We start from the raw sequence: 27,007 nt of genomic DNA, 5'->3' as shown, positions 1-27,007 counted from the left end.
TTTTTTGCAACTGATTTGCAAATGTCTGTTTCTGAATGATGAAATTTGCTGAGTCACCAAAATATCTGATTTACCCACTGAAATGCTGGTGAAATTTTGTTTTTTACTGAATGAATTCGCTCAAATTCCAACCCAAACTACATTTCAACTATCTTTTTACTGATATTGAGGTCATTACCTTGACAAAAAATCAAACTGAACTTCCTGGTCTGAATATAGTTGCAATTCAAGTACCTGATAGAAAACCTCATGTAGCTCAAACTGACTGATACCTGTACAAAAACTAACTCCAGAATCGGAAAATTCATCTTCTCACGATTTCGGCGATATATGATAAGGCATATTTTGGTTACCGGAAGCGCCTAAAACTGCCATTTGAAAAAAAGTCCTCTGGTAGAGACATCAGGTCTGCATATCTTTGAATTTAAAATCCAAAAAATTTATAATAATCTAATGTCTTAACATTAGAATTAAAAGCCTGCTTGATTTTAAAAACTAACGTCAATTTTCAACAAAAATAATAATAAAATATTATTATTTTTAAATCTGCACATTTTCCTGACCCTTTGAATCTGTGGTCAACCTTGGTTTGACCGGTGCCACATGTCACTTGCTGATTGGTCTGCCTGATTTGCCCCATCTGCCACATGTCATCTTCTCGCTAACTCGCTATGTTAATTCTCACGCATCTTTTGCTTGGCGAGTTAGCGACGACCCTCCGATTTGGACACGTGTCGCCATCTCCTTGCATCCAAGTTTTGGGCGCCAACTCATCATTATTGCATGCTCGTTCAAAATATCTCCATTTGCGCACCAACTGGCAGTCCACGGCGGGCCCCTCCCCTCGAGCTCGTGCCTTCAAAAGGCTCCTGCCTCAATTCACATCTTATTACGTGTGTTTGGGTATTTAAATACATAAAACATACCCACGTTTTATCAATGTGGGATAATTGTTTTTATTGCTCATCGCCTTTTGTTTGACTGTGGTTGGAAATGGCTCGCTGTTCTTTTAAAATTTATTGGAACCTACAGCTCCTTTGTCAAGTTTTCCTCTGTATTGTATGTCATTAATAATAAGAGCAGGTAATATTGTGACATCACCACGAGATCCATGTCCAACCTGTTTATCTTGCTCAGCTTTCAAAATAGAGTTTTCAGTATCGGCAATGGGATCCCCCATGCACTTTTCTACCTTCTTCCTGTCCAGACCAAGAGATTCGATGACACTATCTGCACATTCTTTGTTATATTTTTTTTCCTTCATTGGACACATGATGCGGAAATCAGTAACGTAATCCCACCAAACCCATGGTATGCTATCCTCTTTAGCAACAGTAAAAACACACAATTGTCTCAAATTTTCAGTCACCACATCTTTCCCATCATACCCCCGATTGAAGTCTTGTTCTGGATTAGGTGAATAGGATCTTCCGTTATTAATGCATTGAGCTTTGCATTGCTTTCTCACTACAAAGGCTTGAGGGCAGTACCACGTGATATAGTGAGGAGTAAATTGTGTGTACCCATTTTTCTTAAGAATTTGAGCAGCTCCTTTGAAATTCTTTAAAAACTCCATCTGCATATCACACTTCAATCCACATTCATCATTGCTATTTGTCCACAACTCATACTCCATACGTTCATCTGTGTGTGGAACAAACTCTCTCCAGTCCAAATTAATATTGACCATATTCCTCTTACTAATAGCATCTTTCAGTTTGTCACCTGAATTCTTCTCAATGAGTGTAGAGGGAATAGTGATATTCTGTTCATAAGCTGAACCACCTTCACCAGGCAAATCCATAGTTATCAAAGATTCATCCTTGTCATCAGCCACAAGGACAGCCACTGCCCCAGCATTCTGAGCATTCTAGACTTTCAAAGCAAAATAGCAATTTTACCATGCTGCAAATTTTTAGCCCATGACGAATCTCCAGTCAAAAGATTTTAATTGTCGAACATCCATACTTTAAAAATCCTGCAAGCAAACAATGTTAAAAAACATAAACTGGGCTCGGATTCAGCATCATAAACTAGGTTATTGATCACTTGGGCTTCTAAAAACTGGGATATAGGTTCTTTGCCATGAGGAGAATGGAATTCTATAGTTTGGGCTCTTGACGAATCACAGGGCACATTTGGCGAATTTCCGAAAATAGGCACTTGGAAATTTTGACTAAGAAATGTGTCAAAAAGTAATTTTTTGTCAAATGTGCAGACATATGAAACTATGCAAATGGGTTTATCATGACTTTGGAACTGGCATACTTGAAGGATTTTTAGGAGACAACACAATGATATAATCCATTTAGGCTCACCAATCACGGGATGAGAGTTATAACGTGCCGAACAAGGATGTGAATCAATCTGGATGCCTTAGCCGTAACCAAACAATGCACACTGGGTTTTTTATCATGTTAGCAAATTGATCAAATGGATTCAACATGATCTCAAAAATTGAACATATGAAGTATCTGACCCCTAGAACATAGTGCAAAAAGAAATTCCTCATTTGGATCAACTGGGTCAAAGATATCATTGGTCGAACAGGGCTTCCCAGAATTGTGAACAACTACACAAATGTACAAAACAGTAACCAACCAACTTTGAGGGGTTCAAAACCTAGTCAAACGAATATGAAAAGACTTGAAAGCTGAAACATAGGTTCTTTGTTATGGAAACTAAACACTCCCAAAGTGGCGGGTCATGACACATTCCTGGGTAAAAGATATTCAAATGCAAATTGGGCCTCTGGTCGCTATTTGACACTTGGGCAGAATTGCAAATTTTGACACTAGCTTAAAATGGCACTTCACAGAATGATTCGAGATGGAAAAATAACATTGTGGATCACAGGCATATGTCAAATGAAAGGTGTTAAGCCACTCAAACACCATCTAGGCCTCAAACTGACAATTGGCTACATATGCATAAAAGGCACTTTAGGGCATGATTTTCTCAAAATTTTCTAAATGTGACTAAAAATAGACCATGCAATTTTCAGTCCCAACAAATTTAACCATTGGTTGCAATATTAGTGCCATCTATGGGGATGGGTCCACCTAAAAGGGTGTTAAGTGCGCCACAAAGATCAAACTTCACTTGTTTTTTTATTAGTTTTTCTAACTTAAAAAATTTCTTGAATGCACATTAGGTTCGCTAACACTTCATTTGGACACTAAAATTGAACAACTCTTGACATGGAGGACCTCCAAGCATGCGTTTGAAATCAAATTTCACACACTTTTGTTTTGGGCTTAAAATAAACTCACACTCAATCTTGAATGCCTTAAAAAAATCAATCGATACTTGATGTGGAGGGCCTCTGGGCGCGCGAGTTTACTTTTTTGTTGACCCTAACTCTTCTTCTTGTATTCATTCTTCGATCAATTTTACTTTTGTTAACGCTTCAAGTTGGAATTGAACATTGTCTCTTAAACATGAGTGCTTGCAAAGTCTAAATCAACACACATAAGAGTCAGTTGGTAAAAGAACAAGTGTGATTTTTTAGCCCAAGGTCATCCAAGTCTTCTCTCCCCTTATTGTCTTTTGAGGCCATCTTGAGTGCATAAGATTAGGATCCAAAACCTTGTTTCTCTTTTTAGGAGGCCTGCTTGGGAATTTCATCAACCCTTGGGATGACCTCAACTCCAGCGTTCCAGCAGAGTATAAAGATTGGGAGGTGAATCCAAAGACACCTCTCTTGGAATAAAGATTTTATCACTCGAGCTAAGCCTCAAGGAACTTTATACCCTTGAGAAGTGAAAGAGAAGTGAGTTACCACTCCTCTCGGCTGTGTGACATCTTTTTGGTTTCATCTACAAACTTGGGCCTCATGTACCTTGGATGCAAACAACCATCTAGGGTGTTAATGTGTTTGAAGTGACTAATCAAAACATTTGTAAAACATACACACTCCTTGGCACAAGTATCACATTCTAAGAATCAAAAACTTCTATCTAGTTGTTCCTATTTATTGCTTGATTTTTTATTTTTTGAATGAATGTTTGCCAAACTTGGTCAATCTTAGCTTAGGGCACACTTAGCGTAGTCACTGCCTATTTTAGAAGTTGAACAAGTTGAAACAAAACAACCGAGATCTCTTAAAGCCAAGTAGATTTAGGAATTAATGTCAGAGCAACCCACACCCAAACAGAAGTTTCACAAAGTCAAATTCAAGCCATCTCAGGCATACCAAGAACTTTCAGCCAAGAGAAATGAACTAACACCAAGCCCTCGAATTTCCAAACTCCACAAAGTAGAAGACAAAGTTTCCAACAAAGCCCTTCAAGATGCCTAGTTAGACCTCACTATCCAACTTAACCAACATCCAAGAGTTAACCCTGTAGACACCTAAATTTGATTACACTACTTTGGTAATCTAATTTAGCCATCTCTAAGGGCATTATTAATTAAATTTCTATTTAATTAATCCTTTGTCATCCCCTAGTTGATTAATTTAATTAATCATCTATAGTCCTAATTGATAAATCAAATAATCTATTATTTATCAATTAAATCCTATTCTTCTATCTAATTCCAAAATCCCCATTTATTAAATAAATCTATTTGATAAATGAAATCCTCAAATTCAAAAAAACCCTAACCTATCTCTAATCCTCCATTTAGCCTAATCCACCCCATCCACCCATACTAACCAAGCTTAGCCACTAACTCACCCACCCTCATTAATGCCATCCACTTGCACATCTCTAACATCCCTAATCTAATCCTTAACCCAAGCCTAATCCACCCCCTAATGTTGTCACATTCCTTAAACAAGTTTAAGACTTTCCTAATCCAAACCAAAGTCTCCCCTCAAAAAAACCCAACCACTAAGTCATGAGTGCTCTTACAAAACATAAAGACTCTTACAAGCCCACTCATGACTCTTACAACCATCTTCAACACTCTTCCCTCTTCCACACTCATTCCTCTTACATCCCTCTTACATACTCAACCCCACTCATCATGCCCTTAACCAACCCTTAACCCTACCCTCTCACACTCATCCTCCTTGTGACAAGTGTCACCTTCCCATTGGTGCTAAACAAGCACAATCCATGTGCTCCCCTTTGAGTGCATCTTAGCCCTCCTTAAGCCTTCATCCATCCTTGCATCTAAGCCCTCCATCCCTCTACCCCTTAGCCTATAAATTGAATCCCATCCCAAGCCATTTCATCAACAATCTTTGAGCTAAAGCTACCATGCTATTTTGAGAACCAAAGCCATCAACCATACCCTTATAATGCCAAAATTGAGAGCTCACAAAGCTACCAATTTGCCATTACCCATCTCCATTGAAGCAACTTTTGAGCATCTTGAGCATACATCCACAGCAAAAGGACACATCTATAGAATCAAGAAAGCATGGAGTGTTTTCTCTCGTGAGGTTTTCACTTCTTATTTTCTTTCTTAGTCTAAGCATATATGTGAATTTAGTTTTTGGTTTGTGAATGTTTACTTTATTTGTTAATGTTCTTTGCATACTGATTCTGGTTCTACATTTTTATCATCTAAGTCTAGTCTCTCCTCTTCTTATCCGAGACTGGGGCAACATTGTTTCTAAAACATCTTCCTCATGTTGTCTTCATTCAAACTTCTTTGAAATAGTGTTGTCTCGACACTATGTCAAAGAGGGGCAAAATGTAGACACCTAAATTTGATTACACTACTTTGGTAATCTAATTTAGCCATCTCTAAGGGCATTATTAATTAAATTTCTATTTAATTAATCCTTTGTCATCCCCTAGTTGATTAATTTAATTAATCATCTATAGTCCTAATTGATAAATCAAATAATCTATTATTTATCAATTAAATCCTATTCTTCTATCTAATTCCAAAAATCCCCATTTATTAAATAAATCTATTTGATAAATGAAATCCTCAAATTCAAAAAAACCCTAACCTATCTCTAATCCTCCATTTAGCCTAATCCACCCCATCCGCCCATACTAACCAAGCTTAGCCACTAACTCACCCACCCTCATTAATGCCATCCACTTGCACATCTCTAACATCCCTAATCTAATCCTAAACCCAAGCCTAATCCACCCCCTAATGTTGTCACATTCCTTAAACAAGTTTAAGACTTTCCTAATCCAAACCAAAGTCTCCCCTCAAAAAAACCCAACCACTAAGTCATGAGTGCTCTTACAAAACATAAAGACTCTTACAAGCCCACTCATGACTCTTACACCCATCTTCCACACTCTTCCCTCTTCCACACTCATTCCTCTTACATCCCTCTTACATAGTCAACCCCACTCATCATGCCCTTAACCAACCCTTAACCCTTCCCTCGCACACTCATCCTCCTTGTGACAAGTGTCACCTTCCCATTGGTGCTAAACAAGCACAATCCATGTGCTCCCCTTTGAGTGCATCTTAGCCCTCCTTAAACCTTCATCCATCCTTGCATCTAAGCCCTCCATCCCTCTACCCCTTAGCCTATAAATTGAATCCCATCCCAAGCCATTTCATCAACAATCTTTGAGCTAAAGTTACCATGCTATTTTGAGAACCAAAGCCATCAACCATACCCTTATAATGCCAAATTGAGAGCTCACAAAGCTACCAATTTGCCATAACCCATCTCCATTGAAGCAACTTTTGAGCATCTTGAGCATACATCCACAGCAAAAGGACACATCTATAGAATCAAGAAAGCATGGAGTGTTTTCTCTCGTGAGGTTTGCACCTCTTATTTTCTTTCTTAGTCTAAGCATATATGTGAATTTAGTTTTTGGTTTGTGAATGTTTACTTTATTTGTTAATGTTCTTTGCATACTGATTCTGGTTCTACATTTTGACCATCTAAGTCTAGTCTCTCCTCTTCTTATCCGAGACTGGGGCAACATTGTTGCTAAAACATCTTCCTCATGTTGTCTTCATTCAAACTTCTTTGAAATAGTGTTGTCTCGACACTATGTCAAAGAGGGGCAAAATGTAGACACCTAAATTTGATTACACTACTTTGGTAATCTAATTTAGCCATCTCTAAGGGCATTATTAATTAAATTTCTATTTAACTAATCCTTTGTCATCCCCTATTTGATTAATTTAATTAATCATCTATAGTCCTAATTGATAAATCAAATAATCTAGTATTTATCATTTAAATCCTATTCTTCTATCTAATTCCAAAAATCCCCATTTATTAAATAAATCTATTTGATAAATGAAATCCTCAAATTCAAAAAAACCCTAACCTATCTCTAATCCTCCATTTAGCCTAATCCACCCCATCCGCCCATACTAACCAAGCTTAGCCACTAACTCACCCACCCTCATTAATGCCATCCACTTGTACATCTCTAACATCCCTAATCTAATCCTAAACCCAAGCCTAATCCACCCCCTAATGTTGTCACATTCCTTAAACAAGTTTAAGACTTTCCTAATCCAAACCAAAGTCTCCCCTCAAAAAAACCCAACCACTAAGTCATGAGTGCTCTTACAAAACATAAACACTCTTACAAGCCCACTCATGACTCTTACACCCATCTTCCACACTCTTCCCTCTTCCACACTCATTCCTCTTACATCCCTCTTACATACTCAACCCCACTCATCATGCCCTTAACCAACCCTTAACCCTACCCTCTCACACTCATCCTCCTTGTGACAAGTGTCACCTTCCCATTGGTGCTAAACAAGCACAATCCATGTGCTCCCCTTTGAGTGCATCTTAGCCCTCATTAAGCCTTCATCCATCCTTGCATCTAAGCCCTCCATCCCTCTACCCCTTAGCCTATAAATTGAATCCCATCCCAAGCCATTTTATCAACAATCTTTGAGCTAAAGTTACCATGCTATTTTGAGAACCGAAGCCATCAACCATACCCTTATAATGCCAAATTGAGAGCTCACAAAGCAACCAATTTGCCATTACCCATCTCCATTGAAGCAACTTTTGAGCATCTTGAGCATACATCCACAGCAAAAGGACACATCTATAGAATCAAGAAAGCATGGAGTGTTTTCTCTCGTGAGGTTTGCACTTCTTATTTTCTTTCTTAGTCTAAGCATATATGTGAATTTAGTTTTTGGTTTGTGAATGTTTACTGTATTTGTTAATGTTCTTTGCATACTGATTCTGGTTCTACATTTTTATCATCTAAGTCTAGTATCTCCTCTTCTTATCCGAGACTGGGGCAACATTGTTGCTAAAACATCTTCCTCATGTTGTCTTCATTCAAACTTCTTTGAAATAGTGTTGTCTCGACACTATGTCAAAGAGGGGCAAAATGTAGACACCTAAATCTGATTACACTACTTTGGTAATCTAATTTAGCCATCTCTAAGGGCATTATTAATTAAATTTCTATTTAACTAATCCTTTGTCATCCCCTATTTGATTAATTTAATTAATCATCTATAGTCCTAATTGATAAATCAAATAATCTAGTATTTATCATTTAAATCCTATTCTTCTATCTAATTCCAAAAATCCCCATTTATTAAATAAATCTATTTGATAAATGAAATCCTCAAATTCAAAAAAACCCTAACCTATATCTAATCCTCCATTTAGCCTAATCCACCCCATCCGCCCATACTAACCAAGCTTAGCCACTAACTCACCCACCCTCATTAATGCCATCCACTTGTACATCTCTAACATCCCTAATCTAATCCTAAACCCAAGCCTAATCCACCCCCTAATGTTGTCACATTCCTTAAACAAGTTTAAGACTTTCCTAATCCAAACCAAAGTCTCCCCTCAAAAAAACCCAACCACTAAGTCATGAGTGCTCTTACAAAACATAAACACTCTTACAAGCCCACTCATGACTCTTACACCCATCTTCCACACTCTTCCCTCTTCCACACTCATTCCTCTTACATCCCTCTTACATACTCAACCCCACTCATCATGCCCTTAACCAACCCTTAACCCTACCCTCTCACACTCATCCTCCTTGTGACAAGTGTCACCTTCCCATTGGTGCTAAACAAGCACAATCCATGTGCTCCCCTTTGAGTGCATCTTAGCCCTCATTAAGCCTTCATCCATCCTTGCATCTAAGCCCTCCATCCCTCTACCCCTTAGCCTATAAATTGAATCCCATCCCAAGCCATTTTATCAACAATCTTTGAGCTAAAGTTACCATGCTATTTTGAGAACCAAAGCCATCAACCATACCCTTATAATGCCAAATTGAGAGCTCACAAAGCTACCAATTTGCCATTACCCATCTCCATTGAAGCAACTTTTGAGCATCTTGAGCATACATCCACAGCAAAAGGACACATCTATAGAATCAAGAAAGCATGGAGTGTTTTCTCTCGTGAGGTTTGCACTTCTTATTTTCTTTCTTAGTCTAAGCATATATGTGAATTTAGTTTTTGGTTTGTGAATGTTTACTGTATTTGTTAATGTTCTTTGCATACTGATTCTGGTTCTACATTTTTATCATCTAAGTCTAGTCTCTCCTCTTCTTATCCGAGACTCGGGCAACATTGTTGCTAAAACATCTTCCTCATGTTGTCTTCATTCAAACTTCTTTGAAATAGTGTTGTCTCGACACTATGTCAAAGAGGGGCAAAATGTAGACACCTAAATTTGATTACACTACTTTGGTAATCTAATTTAGCCATCTCTAAGGGCATTATTAATTAAATTTCTATTTAATTAATCCTTTGTCATCCCCTAGTTGATTAATTTAATTAATCATCTATAGTCCTCATTGATAAATCAAATAATCTATTATTTATCAATTAAATCCTATTCTTCTATCTAATTCCAAAAATCCCCATTTATTAAATAAATCTATTTGATAAATGAAATCCTCAAATTCAAAAAAACCCTAAACTATCTCTAATCCTCCATTTAGCCTAATCCACCCCATCCGCCCATACTAACCAAGCTTAGCCACTAACTCACCCACCCTCATTAATGCCATCCACTTGCACATCTCTAACATACCTAATCTAATCCTAAAACCAAGCCTGATCCACCCCTTAATGTTGTCACATTCCTTAAACAAGTTTGAGACTTTCCTAATCCAAACCAAAGTCTCCCCTCAAAATAACCCAACCACTAAGTCATGAGTGCTCTTACAAAACATAAACACTCTTACAAGCCCACTCATGACTCTTACACCCATCTTCCACACTCTTCCCTCTTCCACACTCATTCCTCTTACATCCCTCTTACATACTCAACCCCACTCATCATGCCCTTAACCAACCCTTAACCCTACCCTCTCACACTCATCCTCCTTGTGACAAGTGTCACCTTCTCATTGGTGCTAAACAAGCACAATCCATGTGCTCCTCTTTGAGTGCATCTTAGCCCTCCTTAAGCCTTCATCCATCCTTGCATCTAAGCCCTCCATCCCTCTACCCCTTAGCCTATAAATTGAATCCCATCCCAAGACATTTCATCAACAATCTTTGAGCTAAATTTACCATGCTATTTTGAGAACCAAAGCCATCAACCATACCCTTATAATGCCAAATTGAGAGCTCACAAAGCTACCAATTTGCCATTACCCATCTCCATTGAAGCAACTTTTGAGCATATTGAGCATACATCCACAGCAAAAGGACACATCTATAGAATCAAGAAAGCATGGAGTGTTTTCTCTCATGAGGTTTGCACTTCTTATTTTCTTTCTTAGTCTAAGCATATATGTGAATTTAGTTTTTGGTTTGTGAATGTTTACTTTATTTGTTAATGTTCTTTGCATACTGATTCTGGTTCTACATTTTTATCATCTAAGTCTAGTCTCTCCTCTTCTTATCCGAGACTGGGGCAACATTGTTGCTAAAACATCTTCCTCATGTTGTCTTCATTCAAACTTCTTTGAAATAGTGTTGTCTCGACGCTATGTCAAAGAGGTGAAAAATGTAGACACCTAAATTTGATTACACTACTTTGGTAATCTAATTTAGCCATCTCTAAGGGCATTATTAATTAAATTTCTATTTAATTAATCCTTTGTCATCCCCTATTTGACTAATTTAATTAATCATCTATAGTCCTAATTGATAAATCAAATAATCTATTATTTATCAATTAAATCCTATTCTTCTATCTAATTCCAAAAATCCCCATTTATTAAATAAATCTATTTGATAAATGAAATCCTCAAATTCAAAAAAACCCTAACCTATCTCTAGTCCTCCATTTAGCCTAATCCACCCCATTCACCCATACTAACCAAGCTTAGCCACTAACTCACCCACCCTCATTAATGCCATCCACTTGCACATCTCTAACATCCCTAATCTAATCCTAAACCCAAGCCTAATCCACCCCCTAATGTTGTCACATTCCTTAAACAAGTTTAAGAATTTCCTAATCCAAACCAAAGTCTCCCCTCAAAAAAACCCAACCACTAAGTCATGAGTGCTCTTACAAAACATAAAGACTCTTAGAAGCCCACTCATGACTCTTACACCCATCTTCCACACTCTTCCCTCTTCCACACTCATTCCTCTTACATCCCTCTTACATACTCAACCCCACTCATCATGCCCTTAACCAACCCTTAACCCTACCCTCTCACACTCATCCTCCTTGTGACAAGTGTCACCTTCCCATTGGTGCTAAACAAGCACAATCCATGAGCTCCCCTTTGAGTGCATCTTAGCCCTCCTTAAGCCTTCATCCATCCTTGCATCTAAGCCCTCCATCCCTCTACCCCTTAGCCTATAAATTGAATCCCATCCCAAGCCATTTCATCAACAATATTTGAGCTAAAGTTACCATGCTATTTTGAGAACCAAAGCCATCAACCATACTCTTATAATGCCAAATTGAGAGCTCACAAAGCTACCAATTTGCCATTACCCATCTCCATTGAAGCAACTTTTGAGCATCTTGAGCATACATCCACAGCAAAAGGACACATCTATAGAATCAAGAAAGCATGGAGTGTTTTCTCTCGTGAGGTTTGCACTTCTTATTTTCTTTCTTAGTCTAAGCATATATGTGAATTTAGTTTTTGGTTTGTGAATGTTTACTTTACTTGTTAATGTTCTTTGCATACTGATTCTGGTTCTACATTTTTATCATCTAAGTCTAGTCTTTCCTCTTCTTATCCGATACTGGGGCAACATTGTTGCTAAAACATCTTCCTCATGTTGTCTTCATTCAAACTTCTTTGAAATAGTGTTGTCTCGACACTATGTCAAAGAGGGGCAAAATGTAGACACCTAAATTTGATTACACTACTTTGGTAATCTAATTTAGCCATCTCTAAGGGCATTATTAATTAAATTTCTATTTAATTAATCCTTTGTCATCCCCTAGTTGATTAATTTAATTAATCATCTATAGTCCTAATTGATAAATCAAATAATCTATTATTTATCAATTAAATCCTATTCTTCTATCTAATTCCAAAAATCCCCATTTATTAAATAAATCTATTTGATAAATGAAATCCTCAAATTCAAAAAAACCCTAACCTATCTCTAATCCTCCATTTAGCCTAATCCACCCCATCCACCCATACTAACCAAGCTTAACCACTAACTCACCCACCCTCATTAATGCCATCCACTTGCACATCTCTAACATCCCTAATCTAATCCTAAACACAAGCCTAATCCACCCCATAATGTTGTCACATTCCTTAAACAAGTTTAAGACTTGCCTAATCCAAACCAAAGTCTCCCCTCAAAAAAACCCAACCACTAAGTCATGAGTGCTCTTACAAAACATAAAGACTCTTACAAGCCCACTCATGACTCTTACACCCATCTTCCACACTCTTCCCTCTTCCACACTCATTCCTCTTACATCCCTATTACATACTCAATCCCACTCATCATGCCCTTAACCAACCCTTAACCCTACCCTCTCGCACTCATCCTCCTTGTGACAAGTGTCATTTTCCCATTGGTGCTAAACAAGCACAATCCATGTGCTCCCCTTTGAGTGCATCTTAGACCTCCTTAAGCCTTCATCCATCCTTGCATCTAAGCCCTCCATCCCTCTACCCCTTAGCCTATAAATTGAATCCCATCCCAAGCCATTTCATCAACAATCTTTGAGCTAAAGTTGCCATGTTATTTTGAGAACCAAAGCCATCAACCGTACCCTTATAATGCCAAATTGAGAGCTCACAAAGCTACCAATTTGCCATTACCCATCTCCATTGAAGCAACTTTTGAGCATCTTCAGCATACATCCACAGCAAAAGGACACATCTATAGAATCAAGAAAGCATGGAGTGTTTTCTCTTGTGAGGTTTGCACTTCTTATTTTCTTTCTTAGTCTAAGCATATATGTGAATTTAGTTTTTGGTTTGTGAATGTTTACTTTATTTGTTAATGTTCTTTGCATACTGATTCTGGTTCTACATTTTTATCATCTAAGTCTAGTCTCTCCTCTTCTTATCCGAGACTGGGGCAACATTGTTGCTAAAACATCTTCCTCATGTTGTCTTCATTCAAACTTCTTTGAAATAGTGTTGTCTCGACACTATGTCAAAGAGGGGCAAAATGTAGACACCTAAATTTGATTACACTACTTTGGTAATCTAATTTAGCCATCTCTAAGGGCATTATTAATTAAATTTCTATTTAATTAATCCTTTTTCATCCCCTAGTTGATTAATTTAATTAATCATCTATAGTCCTAATTGATAAATCAAATAATCTATTATTTATCAATTAAATCCTATTCTTCTATCTAATTCCAAAAATCCCCATTTATTAAATAAATCTAGTTGATAAATAAAATCCTCAAATTCAAAAAAACCCTAACCTATCTCTAATCCTCCATTTAGCCTAATCCGCCCCATCCACCCATACTAACCAAGCTTAGCCACTAACTCACCCACCCTCATTAATTCCATCTGCTTGCACATCTCTAACATCCCTAATATAATCCTAAACCCAAGCCTAATCCACCCCCTAATGTTGTCACATTCCTTAAACAAGTTTAAGACTTTCCTAATCCAAACCAAAGTCTCCCCTCAAAAAAACCCAACCACTAAGTCATGAGTGCTCTTACAAAACATAAACACTCTTACAAGCCCACTCATGACTCTTACACCCATCTTCCACACTCTTCCCTCTTCCACACTCATTCCTCTTACATCCCTCTTACATACTCAACCCCACTCATCATGCCCTTAACCAACCCTTAACCCTACCCTCTCACACTCATCCTCATTGTGACAAGTGTCACCTTCCCATTGGTGCTAAACAAGCACAATCCATGTGCTCCCCTTTGAGTGCATCTTAGCCCTCCTTAAGCCTTCATCCATCCTTGCATCTAAGCCCTCAATCCCTCTACCCCTTAGCCTATAAATTGAATCCCATCCCAAGCCATTTCATCAACAATCTTTGAGCTAAAGTTACCACGCTATTTTGAGAACCAAATCCATCAACCATACCCTTATAATGCCAAATTGAGAGCTCACAAAGCTACCAATTTTCCATTACCCATCTCCATTGAAGCAACTTTTGAGCATCTTGAGCATACATCCACAGAAAAAGGACACATCTATAGAATCAAGAAAGCATGGAGTGTTTTCTCTCGTGAGGTTTGCACTTCTTATTTTCTTTCTTAGTCTAAACATATATGTGAATTTAGTTTTTGGTTTGTGAATGTTTACTTTATTTGTTAATGTTCTTTGCATACTAATTCTGGTTCTACATTTTTATCATCTAAGTCTAGTCTCTCCTCTTCTTATCCGAGACTGGGGCAACATTGTTGCTAAAAAATCTTCCTCGTGTTGTCTTCATTCAAACTTCTTTGAAATAGTTTTGTCTCGACCCTATGTCAAAGAGGGGCAAAATGTAGACACCTAAATTTGATTACACTACTTTGGTAATCTAATTTAGCCATCTCTAAGGGCATTATTAATTAAATTTCTATTTAATTAATCCTTTGTCATCCCCTAGTTGACTAATTTAATTAATCATCTATAGTCCTAATTGATAAATCAAATAATCTATTATTTATCAATTAAATCCTATTCTTCTATCTAATTCCAAAAATCCCCATTTATTAAATAAATCTATTTGATAAATGAAATCCTCAAATTCAAAAAAACCCTAACCTATCTCTAGTCCTCCATTTAGCCTAATCCACCCCATTCACCCATACTAACCAAGCTTAGCCACTAACTCACCCACCCTCATTAATGCCATCCACTTGCACATCTCTAACATCCCTAATCTAATCCTAAACCCAAGCCTAATCCACCCCCTAATGTTGTCACATTCCTTAAACAAGTTGAAGAATTTTCTAATCCAAACCAAAGTCTCCCCTCAAAAAAACCCAACCACTAAGTCATGAGTGCTCTTACAAAACATAAAGACTCTTAGAAGCCCACTCATGACTCTTACACCCATCTTCCACACTCTTCCCTCTTCCACACTCATTCCTCTTACATCCCTCTTACATACTCAACCCCACTCATCATGCCCTTAACCAACCCTTAACCCTACCCTCTCACACTCATCCTCCTTGTGACAAGTGTCACCTTCCCATTGGTGCTAAACAAGCACAATCCATGTGCTCCCCTTTGAGTGCATCTTAGCCCTCCTTAAGCCTTCATCCATCCTTGCATCTAAGCCCTCCATCCCTCTACCCCTTAGCCTATAAATTGAATCCCATCCCAAGCTATTTCATCGACAATCTTTGAGCTAAAGTTACCATGCTATTTTGAGAACCAAAGCCATCAACCATACCCTTATAATGCCAAATTGAGAGCTCACAAAGCTACCAATTTGCCATTACCCATCTCCATTGAAGCATCTTTTGAGCATCTTGAGCATACATCCACAACAAAAGGACACATCTATAGAATCAAGAAAGCATGGAGTGTTTTCTCTCGTGAGGTTTGCACTTCTTATTTTCTTTCTTAGTCTAAGCATATATGTGAATTTAGTTTTTGGATTGTGAATGTTTACTTTATTTGTTAATGTTCTTTGCATACTGATTCTGGTTCTACATTTTTATCATCTAAGTCTAGTCTCTCCTCTTCTTATCCGAGACTGGGGCAACATTGTTGCTAAAACATCTTCCTCATGTTGTCTTCATTCAAACTTCTTTGAAATAGTGTTGTCTCGACACTATGTCAAAGAGGGGCAAAATGTAGACACCTAAATTTGATTACACTACTTTGGTAATCTAATTTGGCCATCTCTAAGGGCATTATTAATTAAATTTCCATTTAATTAATCCTTTGTCATCCCCTAGTTGATTAATTTAATTAATCATCTATAGTCCTAATTGATAAATCAAATAATCTATTATTTATCAATTAAATCCTATTCTTCTATCTAATTCCAAAAATCCCCATTTATTAAATAAATCTATTTGATAAATGAAATCCTCAAATTCAAAAAAACCCTAACCTATCTCTAATCCTCCATTTAGCCTAATCCACCCCATCCACCCATACTAACCAAGCTTAGCCACTAACTCACCCACCCTCATTAATGCCATCCACTTGCACATCTCTAACATCCCTAATCTAATCCTAAACCCAAGCCTAATCCACCCCCTAATGTTGTCACATTCCTTAAACAAGTTTAAGACTTTCCTAATCCAAACCAAAGTCTCCCCTCAAAAAAACCCAACCACTAAGTCATGAGTGCTCTTACAAAAAATAAAGACTCTTAGAAGCCCACTCATGACTCTTACACCCATCTTCCACACTCTTCCCTCTTCCACACTCATTCCTCTTACATCCCTCTTACATACTCAACCCCACTCATCATGCCCTTAACCAACCCTTAACCCTACCCTCTCACACTCATCCTCCTTGTGACAAGTGTCACCTTCCCATTGGTACTAAACAAGCACAATCCATGTGCTCCCCTTTGAGTGCATCTTAGCCCTCCTTAAGCCTTCATCCATCCTTGCATCTAAGCCCTCCATCCCTCTACCCCTTAGCCTATAAATTGAATCCCATCCCAAGCCATTTCATCAACAATCTTTGAGCTAAAGTTACCATGCTATTTTGAGAACCAAAGCCATCAACCATACCCTTATAATGCCAAATTGAGAGCTCACAAAGCTACCAATTTGCCATTACCCATCTCCATTGAAGCAACTTTTGAGCATCTTGAGCATACATCCACAGCAAAAGGACACATCTATAGAATCAAGAAAGCATGGAGTGTTTTCTCTCGTGAGGTTTGCACTTCTTATTTTCTTTCTTAGTCTAAGCATATATGTGAATTTAGTTTTTGGTTTGTGAATGTTTACTTTATTTGTTAATGTTCTTTGCATACTGATTCTGGTTCTACATTTTTATCATCTAAGTCTAGTCTCTCCTCTTCTTATCCGAGACTGGGGCAACATTGTTGCTAAAACATCTTCCTCATGTTGTCTTCATTCAAACTTCTTTGAAATAGTGTTGTCTCGACACTATGTCAAAGAGGGGCAAAATGTAGACACCTAAATTTGATTACACTACTTTGGTAATCTAATTTAGCCATCTCTAAGGGCATTATTAATTAAATTTCTATTTAATTAATCCTTTGTCATCCCCTAGTTGATTAATTTAATTAATCATCTATAGTCCTAATTGATAAATCAAATAATCTATTATTTATCAATTAAATCCTATTCTTCTATCTAATTCCAAAAAGCCCCATTTATTAAATAAATCTATTTGATAAATGAAATCCTCAAATTCAAAAAAACCCTAACCTATCTCTAATCCTCCATTTAGCCTAATCCACCCCATCCACCCATACTAACCAAGCTTAGCCACTAACTCACCCACCCTCATTAATGCCATCCACTTGCACATCTCTAACATCCCTAATCTAATCCTAAACCCAAGCCTAATCCACCCCCTAATGTTGTCACATTCCTTAAACAAGTTTAAGACTTTCCTAATCCAAACCAAAGTCTCCCCTCAAAAAAACCCAACCACTAAGTCATGAGTGCTCTTACAAAACATAAAGACTCTTACAAGCCCACTCATGACTCTTACACCCATCTTCCACACTCTTCCCTCTTCCACACTCATTCCTCGTACATCCCTCTTACATACTCAACCCCACTCATCATGCCCTTAACCAACCCTTATCCCTACCCTCTCACACTCATCCTCCTTGTGACAAGTGTCACCTTCCCATTGGTGCTAAACAAGCACAATCCATGTGCTCCCCTTTGAGTGCATCTTAGCCCTCCTTAAGCCTTCATCCATCCTTGCATCTAAGCCCTCCATCCCTCTACCCCTTAGCCTATAAATTGAATCCCATCCCAAGCCATTTCATCAACAATCTTTGAGCTAAAGTTACCATGCTATTTTTAGAACCAAAGCCATCAACCATACCCTTATAATGCCAAATTCTGAGCTCACAAAGCTACCAATTTCCCATTACCCATCTCCATTGAAGCAACTTTTGAGCATCTTGAGCATACATCCACAGCAAAAGGACACATCTATAGAATCAAGAAAGCATGGAGTGTTTTCTCTCGTGAGGTTTGCACTTCTTATTTTCTTTCTTAGTCTAAGCATATATGTGAATTTAGTTTTTGGTTTGTGAATGTTTACTTTATTTGTTAATGTTCTTTGCATACTAATTCTAGTTCTACATTTTTATCATCTAAGTCTAGTCTCTCCTCTTCTTATCCGAGACTTGGGCAACATTGTTGCTAAAACATCTTCCTCATGTTGTCTTCATTCAAACTTCTTTGAAATAGTGTTGTCTCGACACTATGTCAAAGAGGGGCAAAATGTAGACACCTAAATTTGATTACACTACTTTGGTAATCTAATTTAGCCATCTCTAAGGGCATTATTAATTAAATTTCTATTTAATTAATCCTTTTTCATCCCCTAGTTGATTAATTTAACTAATCATCTATAGTCCTAATTGATAAATCAAATAATCTATTATTTATCAATTAAATCCTATTCTTCTATCTAATTCCAAAAATCCCCATTTATTAAATAAATCTATTTGATAAATGAAATCCTCAAATTCAAAAAAACCCTAACCTATCTCTAATCCTCCATTTAGCCTAATCCACCCCATCCACCCATACTAACCAAGCTTAGCCACTAACTCACCCACCCTCATTAATGCCATCCTCTTGCACATCTCTAACATCCCTAATATAATCCTAAACCCAAGCCTAATCCACCCCCTAATGTTGTCACATTCCTTAAACAAGTTTAAGACTTTCCTAATCCAAACCAAAGTCTCCCCTCAAAAAAACCCAACCACTAAGTCATGAGTGCTCTTACAAAACATAAAGACTCTTACAAGCCCACTCATGACTCTTACACCCATCTTCCACACTCTTCCCTCTTCCACACTCATTCCTCTTACATCCCTCTTACATACTCAACCCCACTCATCATGCCCTTAACCAACCCTTAACCCTACCCTCTCACACTCATCCTCCTTGTGACAAGTGTCACCTTCCCATTGGTGCTAAACAAGAACAATCCATGTGCTCCCCTTTGAGTGCATCTTAGCCCTCCTTAAGCCTTCATCCATCCTTGCATCTAAGCCCTCCATCCCTCTACCCCTTAGCCTATAAATTGAATCCCATCCCAAGCCATTTCATCAACAATCTTTGAGCTAAAGTTACCATGCTATTTTGAGAACCGAAGCCATCAACCATACCCTTATAATGCCAAATTGAGAGCTCACAAAGCTACCAATTTTCCATTACCCATCTCCATTGAAGCAACTTTTGAGCATCTTGAGCATACATCCACAACAAAAGGACACATCTATAGAATAAAGAAAGCATGGAGTGTTTTCTGTCGTGAGGTTTGCACTTCTTATTTTCTTTCTTAGTCTAAGCATATATGTGAATTTAGTTTTTGGTTTGTGAATGTTTACTTTATTTGTTAATGTTCTTTGCATACTGATTCTGGTTCTACAAACCCTACTTATGCATTACCAACTAGGCATGATTTCTACGATTAGACTCCCTTGTTTCTCCACATTTTCTTGCATAAGCTTCACTTTAGAGTCATCTTTGTAGGAAAGCCATCCATCTTTAGTCATCCCCTTAAGCATTTCAGCTCATCCATATAATTTAGAACCAAACCATCTAGCCAGCAATCCAAAAAAGCTTCACATCCAAGCCTTCAAAATTGTTGTCACCTTGCCAAAAGTTTGCCATTCCTAACATCTTCCAAATTCACCAGCCTCACTAAGGTTATCCCTTTGAAAAAGCTTTTTCTAGGGTAATCTAGCTTTGTCACTTGTTATCCCTCATCACCTTAAGCTAAAAGTCGGGATCCACAAGTGGTCAATCTCCTATTCTTCCTAAAGGATCATCAGTCTATTCTTAAGTTGACACAATCACCACCAAGCGTGCACATAGGAAGACCTCCTCCCTTATCAGATCCATCTCAGCTATTGTTTGGACAACTCCCACCACCCATAGGCTCTTATGATTCGAATTATCCTCAATATGTGCTAAAAGAAGAGCCTCAACCCACCCCACAAGCTACTATCAATGTTCTGCCAAGCTCTCAAGTGACCCAAGCTCCTGCCACCCCTCTAGCAAGCTTTCAAATCCATCCATCAAGCTATCAAACCCCATTAATTCCATTTACAATATTTCAATTCCCACCACCTCCACCACCAACTAATCCATTACCTCATATTACCAACTATTTTTCTATGCCACTTCTAGGAGGAAATCCACCACCACCAACCACCAATTACTTGGCCTCTTTTTCCATGCAGATACCTTCCCAAATGGGGGCACAACCCACATATATTGGTCAAACTCCTCAAATCCAAAGTCAAGTTCCACAAGCTCCCTGATCCTTTCCCCGAGCTTCAAAACCATCTTATACCTTACCTCCACAAAGCAATCCATTTATACCGTAGCCATTTTATGTTCCTCAATCCCAACCTCAAATCCAATATCAACAGCAAGCCTCACAACACATGCAATAATATGTGCCACCTCCACCTCAGCAACCCATCATCCACCATTCAGTTGCCCAAGCCATGTACAATCCCTACCAGCCCATACCTCAAAGCCATCCATATTCTATTGCCCCATCTAGCACATCCCTACCTCAGGGCACTCCTACATTGGGGGCACCCCAACCATCACCCATTAATTCAGAATGGGAAGCCATGAAGATAGCTTTGAAGAACATCTAGGAGGGAAATGATCCAAAAACCTTCAAGTTTGAGAATGTGTACCCTTACCCATTTAACAGAGCCATTACCATGACACCATTTCCCAATCATTTTGAGACACCCAAATTTGACAAATTTAGAGGAAAAGGAGACCCTGTCACACATATCAAAAAATTTTACATGTACTGCCAAGAAGTGGCATATGATGATGTCTTCCTCTTGCACCTCTTTCTCAAAAGCTTGGCTGGACCAGCTCTTGAATGGTTTTATAGAATACCATATGGCACAATTAAAAACTTTGATGAGTTGTCTGAGGCATTTGTAGCCCAATATGCCCATCTTGTTGATACAAAGCTATCAGTAGTTGATCTTGTCCATACCAAGCAAAAAGGTGGAGAAAGCCTTCCTGAATATCTACAAAGATGGCAAACCCTTACCACCCACATATCTTGCACCTTGCCAGAGCACCATTTGGTGAAAATGTTTATTGATAATGCCCATCCTAGCTTGGCTCACCACATGACCATGAACTTTTTGTAGACCTATAAAGATATCAAAGAGAAAGGAATGATCCTTGAGCAAGGAGTCATTAAAGATGGGGTGGTTAAGATTTACAACAAAGCCAACCAAAATCAATCACATTCCAATGACAAGTCTAGATATTGGAACAAAAACAAGCACATTGCAATAGATGGCATCACTGACACCAGACATGTGAATATTGTTGGTCCTTCTCAAAACCAGTCCAACCCACCATATCAACCAAACAATCAACAAGCTATCAATTACCAATAGCAAAATCACCAAAGCTATCAAAACCACAATCCAAGACCAGACTTTCAAGGGTCTAGCAATCAAGCTAATGCCATCAATGTAGTTGCAGGGCAAAAGCCCAAATTCCAACCTGCACCTAGAAACTATACACCCCTTGGTGATCCATTGGATGTCATTTTTGAGAAATTAGTCAAGGGAAACCTCATCAAATTTCCTCCTACCCAGCAAATCGACCCAAGTCAATCCAAAGTTGCATGGTACAAAGATAATGAATACTGCAAATTTCATAGGTTAAAAGGTCACACTACCCTTAGATGCATGAAACTAAAAAATTATGTGCAGGACCTCATTGATCGGAAAGAAATCACCGTTGGTGCCCAAACCTCTCCCAATGCAAGCTTATAGATCTATCAAAATGCTTTTCCTCCTCACAACAACCAAAATCTTGGAAAAGCACCTATCCAAACCAACAACAACAACACCAACAACCGCTAGCCAAACCAACAACATGGGATGAACAATGACCACACTTCATCCTATATAGACTATGGTAGCCTCATCGGTTGTATATCCGAGAAAGAGCCTTCTATCAATGTTATTAATATCCAAGGCCCAAACAATGAGGGTGAAGTCACCACTAGAAGAGCATGATTTAACATCGTAAGTCCTCCAGTATCACCAGCACTATCAACTCCATCAAAAAGCTAGTACAATATCTTGGAACACCTTGGGAATATGCTAGCCCAAATCTCCATTTTAGACCTCCTCTACATTAGTCTTGTGTACAAGAAAATCCTTGATAATGCTCTCATAGAATCTTGTGTCCCTTCAGATATCAACACTACTAATTTTTGTAATCTTGTTGGACACCTTTCATCCTCATGTGCCCGTGGTCGAGCCAGATCACACCCTCCTGCTTCGCATAGCCATCATGGTATCCAATTTTTCCATAAAAAAAGTAATGATAGACAATGGATCAGCCTTGAATATTTGCACCCTAAAATTCATAAAACAAGCTGGGTATACTAAGGTAGATATCATCAGTGAGGTTATCACCATCAAAGCTTATAACAACTTGGAAAGAACCACAGAGAGAACTATTTTGATGACAATCAAGGTTGGGCCAGTCATCCAAGCGACACTCTACCATGTTATTGATCTAAACCTACCATTCAACATCCTCCTTAGTTGCCCATGGATTCATGCCTTGAAAGCCGTTCCATCCACTTACCATTAGTGCGTCAAATTTTCACATCAGGGCACTGAGGTAACCATCCATGCCGATCCAGAACCCTTTGCTTACTACAATGTGGTTGAAGCTTCATATACAAACCATTACCCTGGAATTGATAATGGCATAGCCATCGCCAGCTCATCCCACACTTGTAATGACCCAGAAACCATCCTCGCCTCCACCCTATCTACCATGAAGATCAATAATAAAGGTTGTGGAGAGTATAGTCTGTCAGATGCATTTGTTGTCGGGGCACTCCCACTTGATCCACATGCCCATGGATGACCAACATATCACAAAGCTAAGGAGATTCCACCTCCTCGATACAAACAGTTTGGCCCAACAACCTTTGTATCCTAAAAAATCCCTCTTCATGAGGATCTCACTCTAGATATCAACAATTGGTTACATAAGGATGCACCCCCAAGAAATCAAGCACACCTTGATCACTTCAGCCAGAAGTATCCCCAAGAACATAAGCTCATCACTGACAAATGGAACTATCAAGGTGGTGGTCTAGGATCAGAAGAAAGAGGCATGTAGTGCCCCATTGATGCACATAAGTGGGAATCAAAGTTAGGTCTTGGCTTTGGCATACCCACAACTAGGGGCACCAATACAGACAGTCACACTTTTCTGAACATATACTGTAACCTTGTCAAAATCGAAGACATTCTCGAGGAAGTTGAAAAGAGAGCCTATGATGATATCCCAGACCAAATATCCCTCAAAGACTCTGTTCTTCAAGAACTATCCATCCACCTCATTGACCTACCACTCACCAATCCACAACTCATAGATTGGGACCAACCAAGCATCATACACATTGATGAGTTCACATCAAAGGAAGTGCTTCTAAGATTCATGGAAGCCAAAACTCCTCATAAGTAAACAAAGCAAGATTCTACCTATATCTATTAGCTAGATCCCACTAGGTATTTTGGAGAAAATCCCCAACCTAGTTCTGATACACCCAAAATTGGAGCTAAGGTAAAGCCGAGACTAGCTAAGGTAGCAAAGAGAACCCCTTAGCAAGAAAATCCATAGTCACAAGAAGAACATGAGGATTTAGCATTGCTTCCTCAAGATAATTGACCAGAGGTGTCTTCTATTCTAATTGAGGACACAAGAGAAGTCAACATCGGTTCTTTAGAGATCCCTAGACTTGTTCACATTGCTGCATCGCTATCACAAGACCAAGCTAACCTCCTCTTTGAGGTCTTATGAGAGAACATTGGCTGATTTTCATGGTCATATCAGGACATGCCAGGACTTGATCCAAAGCTTGTAGTTCATCATCTTTCAGTCGATCCAAAGATCAAGCCCATCAGACAAAATCTTAGAAAAATGCACCCCAAGGTGGCATTACTGGTCAAACCTGAATTAGAAAGAATGTTAGCTACTAAGGTTATTCGACCTATCAACTACTCAGAGTGGATCTCCAACATGGTCCCCATCAGTAAACCTTCTGGTGAAATCAAAATCTGCACTGATTTTAGATATCTTAATAAAGCTTGTCCAAAAGATGATTTTCCCTTTCCCAATATAGATATGATTGTAGATCTTACAGCTGGACATGAAATTTTGTCCCTCATGGATGGATTTTTTGGGTATAATCAAATCAAGATTGCAGAAGAGGATTAGCATAAGACAATATTCACTACCCCTTGGGGAACCTTTTGCTACAACATGATGTCTTTTGGCCTAAAGAATGCTGGGGCTACCTATCAAAGAGCCATGATAGCCATTTTTCATGATCTCATCCATAGCATTTTGGAGGATTATGTGGATGATATCTTGGTCAAATCTCACACCTTCATAGATCATCTTGCTGACCTAGAGAAAGTCTTTGATAGGTTAGCCAAATATCATCTCATGCTGAATCCCAAGAAGTGTGTCTTTGGGGTCACATCTGGCAAGCTTCTAGGCTTTATAGTTTCTAAATGAGGTATCAAGATCGACCCCAAGAAGCTCAAGGCTATCTTAGACATGCCTCCTCCCTAGACACTGCGACAGCTTTGCTCTCTTTAAGGAAAGCTTCAATCCATTCTGCACTTCATCTCCGAGATTGCAAATAAGTGTACACCATTTGCACATTTACTAAAGAAGGATGAAAACTTCAAGTGGGATCCTTTATGTCAATATAGCTTTGATCATCTCAAGTAGTATCTCATCAATCCCCCTATCTTGGTTCCACCAGTTCCTAGTCATCCCTTAATCCTATACATATTAGCAACACCTACTACTCTAGGGGCACTTCTAGCATAGCTTGATGACTATGGCAAAGAAAGAGCCATCTACTACATTAGTAGAACCCTAGTTGGTTATGAACTCAATTATACTCCTATAGAAAAAGCTTGTTTGGCAGTTGTTTTCTCAACTCAAAAGCTTCACCACTACATGCTAAGTCATACCATCCAACTAGTCTCCAAGATCAACCCTCTCAAGTATATGCTCTCCAGAACAACACTTACAGGCCATTTGGCCAAAGTGGTTACGATCCTTAGTGAATTTGACATCCAGTATGTGAATTGAAAGGCAATCAAAGGGCAATCTATAGCAGATCACCTAGCTAATGCACCTCTAATAGATGCTTATCCTTTGATCACAAAATTTCCAAATGAGCATATTTGTCTAATTGAAGAACATCCCTCATGGAAACTTTATTTTGATGGTTCATACACATCTCATGGATCAGGGGTAGGAATATTGTTGGTCACACCTCAAGAAGATTACATTCCAAAAGCCTTCGAGCTACAATTCCCTAGCACCAACAATATAGCTAAATATGAGGCTCTCATAGCAGGATTAAAGATAGTTGTAAAATGGAACATCACTGAGTTACAAATCTATGGCGATTCTATGCTCATCATCAAGCAAGCCCTAAATGAATATCAAACCAAAGATGAAAAGCTATTACCCTACAAAGAGATAGTTGATCAGCTAACCCAACATTTTACAAGGCTTCAATTTACACAAGTGCCTTGAATACAGAACAAAGTAGTAGATGCTATGGCTACTATAGGCTCGCTCTTGTAAATTCCCCAAGTGGCTACATAGTATGAGTTTTTAGGCGAGCAGCTCCTCACACCCGACTATGTGAATGAGGATTCAAACTGTGTTTGTATCTTGGTTGGTCCCCAATCCCCTTGGTACCATGAGATTCACACTTACCTTAACAATGGTATCATATCCCCTCACCTCACACATACCCAACACCAGAACCTCATTCAAAAATCATCCCGCTATGTTATCATAGCCAATGCCCTATATTGTTGGGGTTATCATGATACTCTCTCTCGATGTTTCGATGAAAATGAGGCCGTGATGGTGTTAAAAGAAGTACATTCTGGACTTTGCGGTGCCCACATGAGTGGTATTGTCCTAGCATGACAAATCTTTAGAGTAGGCTACTATTGGCCTACCATTGAAGAAGACTCTTGTGACTTTGTCAGAAAGTGTCTCCCATGTCAGCAGCACTCAAATCTTGTGCATGGTCCAACATAGGATCTACAGCCTATTGCACCACCTTGGCCTTTCACTTGTTAGGGCCTTGATCTAGTTGGAACTATCACAACCCTCTCATCTGATGGACATAAATGGATAATAACTACTATAGACTATTTCACTAAGTGGGTGGAAGCAGTCCCCCTAGTCTTAGCTATAGGAGTTTAGGTCTCCAAGTTCATCTTGTACCACATTGTTTGCTGCTTTGGCATCCCATCCACCATCTTCACCGACCACGGAGGTAACTTTGAAAATCTCAACATGGACGAATTATGCACTTCTCTCCACATCCATCACCACTTTTCTAGCCCATATTTCCCACAAGGTAACAACCAGTCAGAGGAAACTAATAAAACCCTCCTCAAAATCCTAAAGAAAGTTGTCAATGATTCTAGCCATGATTGGCACCTACAAATAAATCCATCCCTA

At 38.6% G+C, this 27,007-nt stretch overlaps 1 protein-coding gene across 1 annotated transcript in view; it reads right to left on the bottom strand.

Moving 5' to 3' along the window:
* LOC149560649 (vacuolar-sorting receptor 1-like) overlaps window positions 1-27,007 on the bottom strand; it is an 80,435-nt gene that overhangs the window by 1,609 nt on the left and 51,819 nt on the right. The window contains exons 2-4 of the mRNA XM_089827656.1: window positions 1,969-1,978; window positions 1,031-1,870; window positions 815-869 (exon numbers count right to left, since the gene is read on the bottom strand). Coding sequence (XP_089683782.1) covers window positions 815-869; window positions 1,031-1,870; window positions 1,969-1,978 — 905 coding nt within the window. The remainder of the gene's footprint in view (window positions 1-814; window positions 870-1,030; window positions 1,871-1,968; window positions 1,979-27,007) is intronic.

Source organism: Cupressus sempervirens, chromosome 4, assembly GCF_028749045.1.
Source record: "Cupressus sempervirens isolate cs-2001-9-10 chromosome 4, ASM2874904v1, whole genome shotgun sequence".
NCBI classification, from domain to species: Eukaryota; Viridiplantae; Streptophyta; class Pinopsida; order Cupressales; family Cupressaceae; genus Cupressus; species Cupressus sempervirens.
The sequence above is the reverse complement of the archived record's forward strand: the minus strand, read 5'-3'. Positions and strand labels throughout refer to the sequence as shown.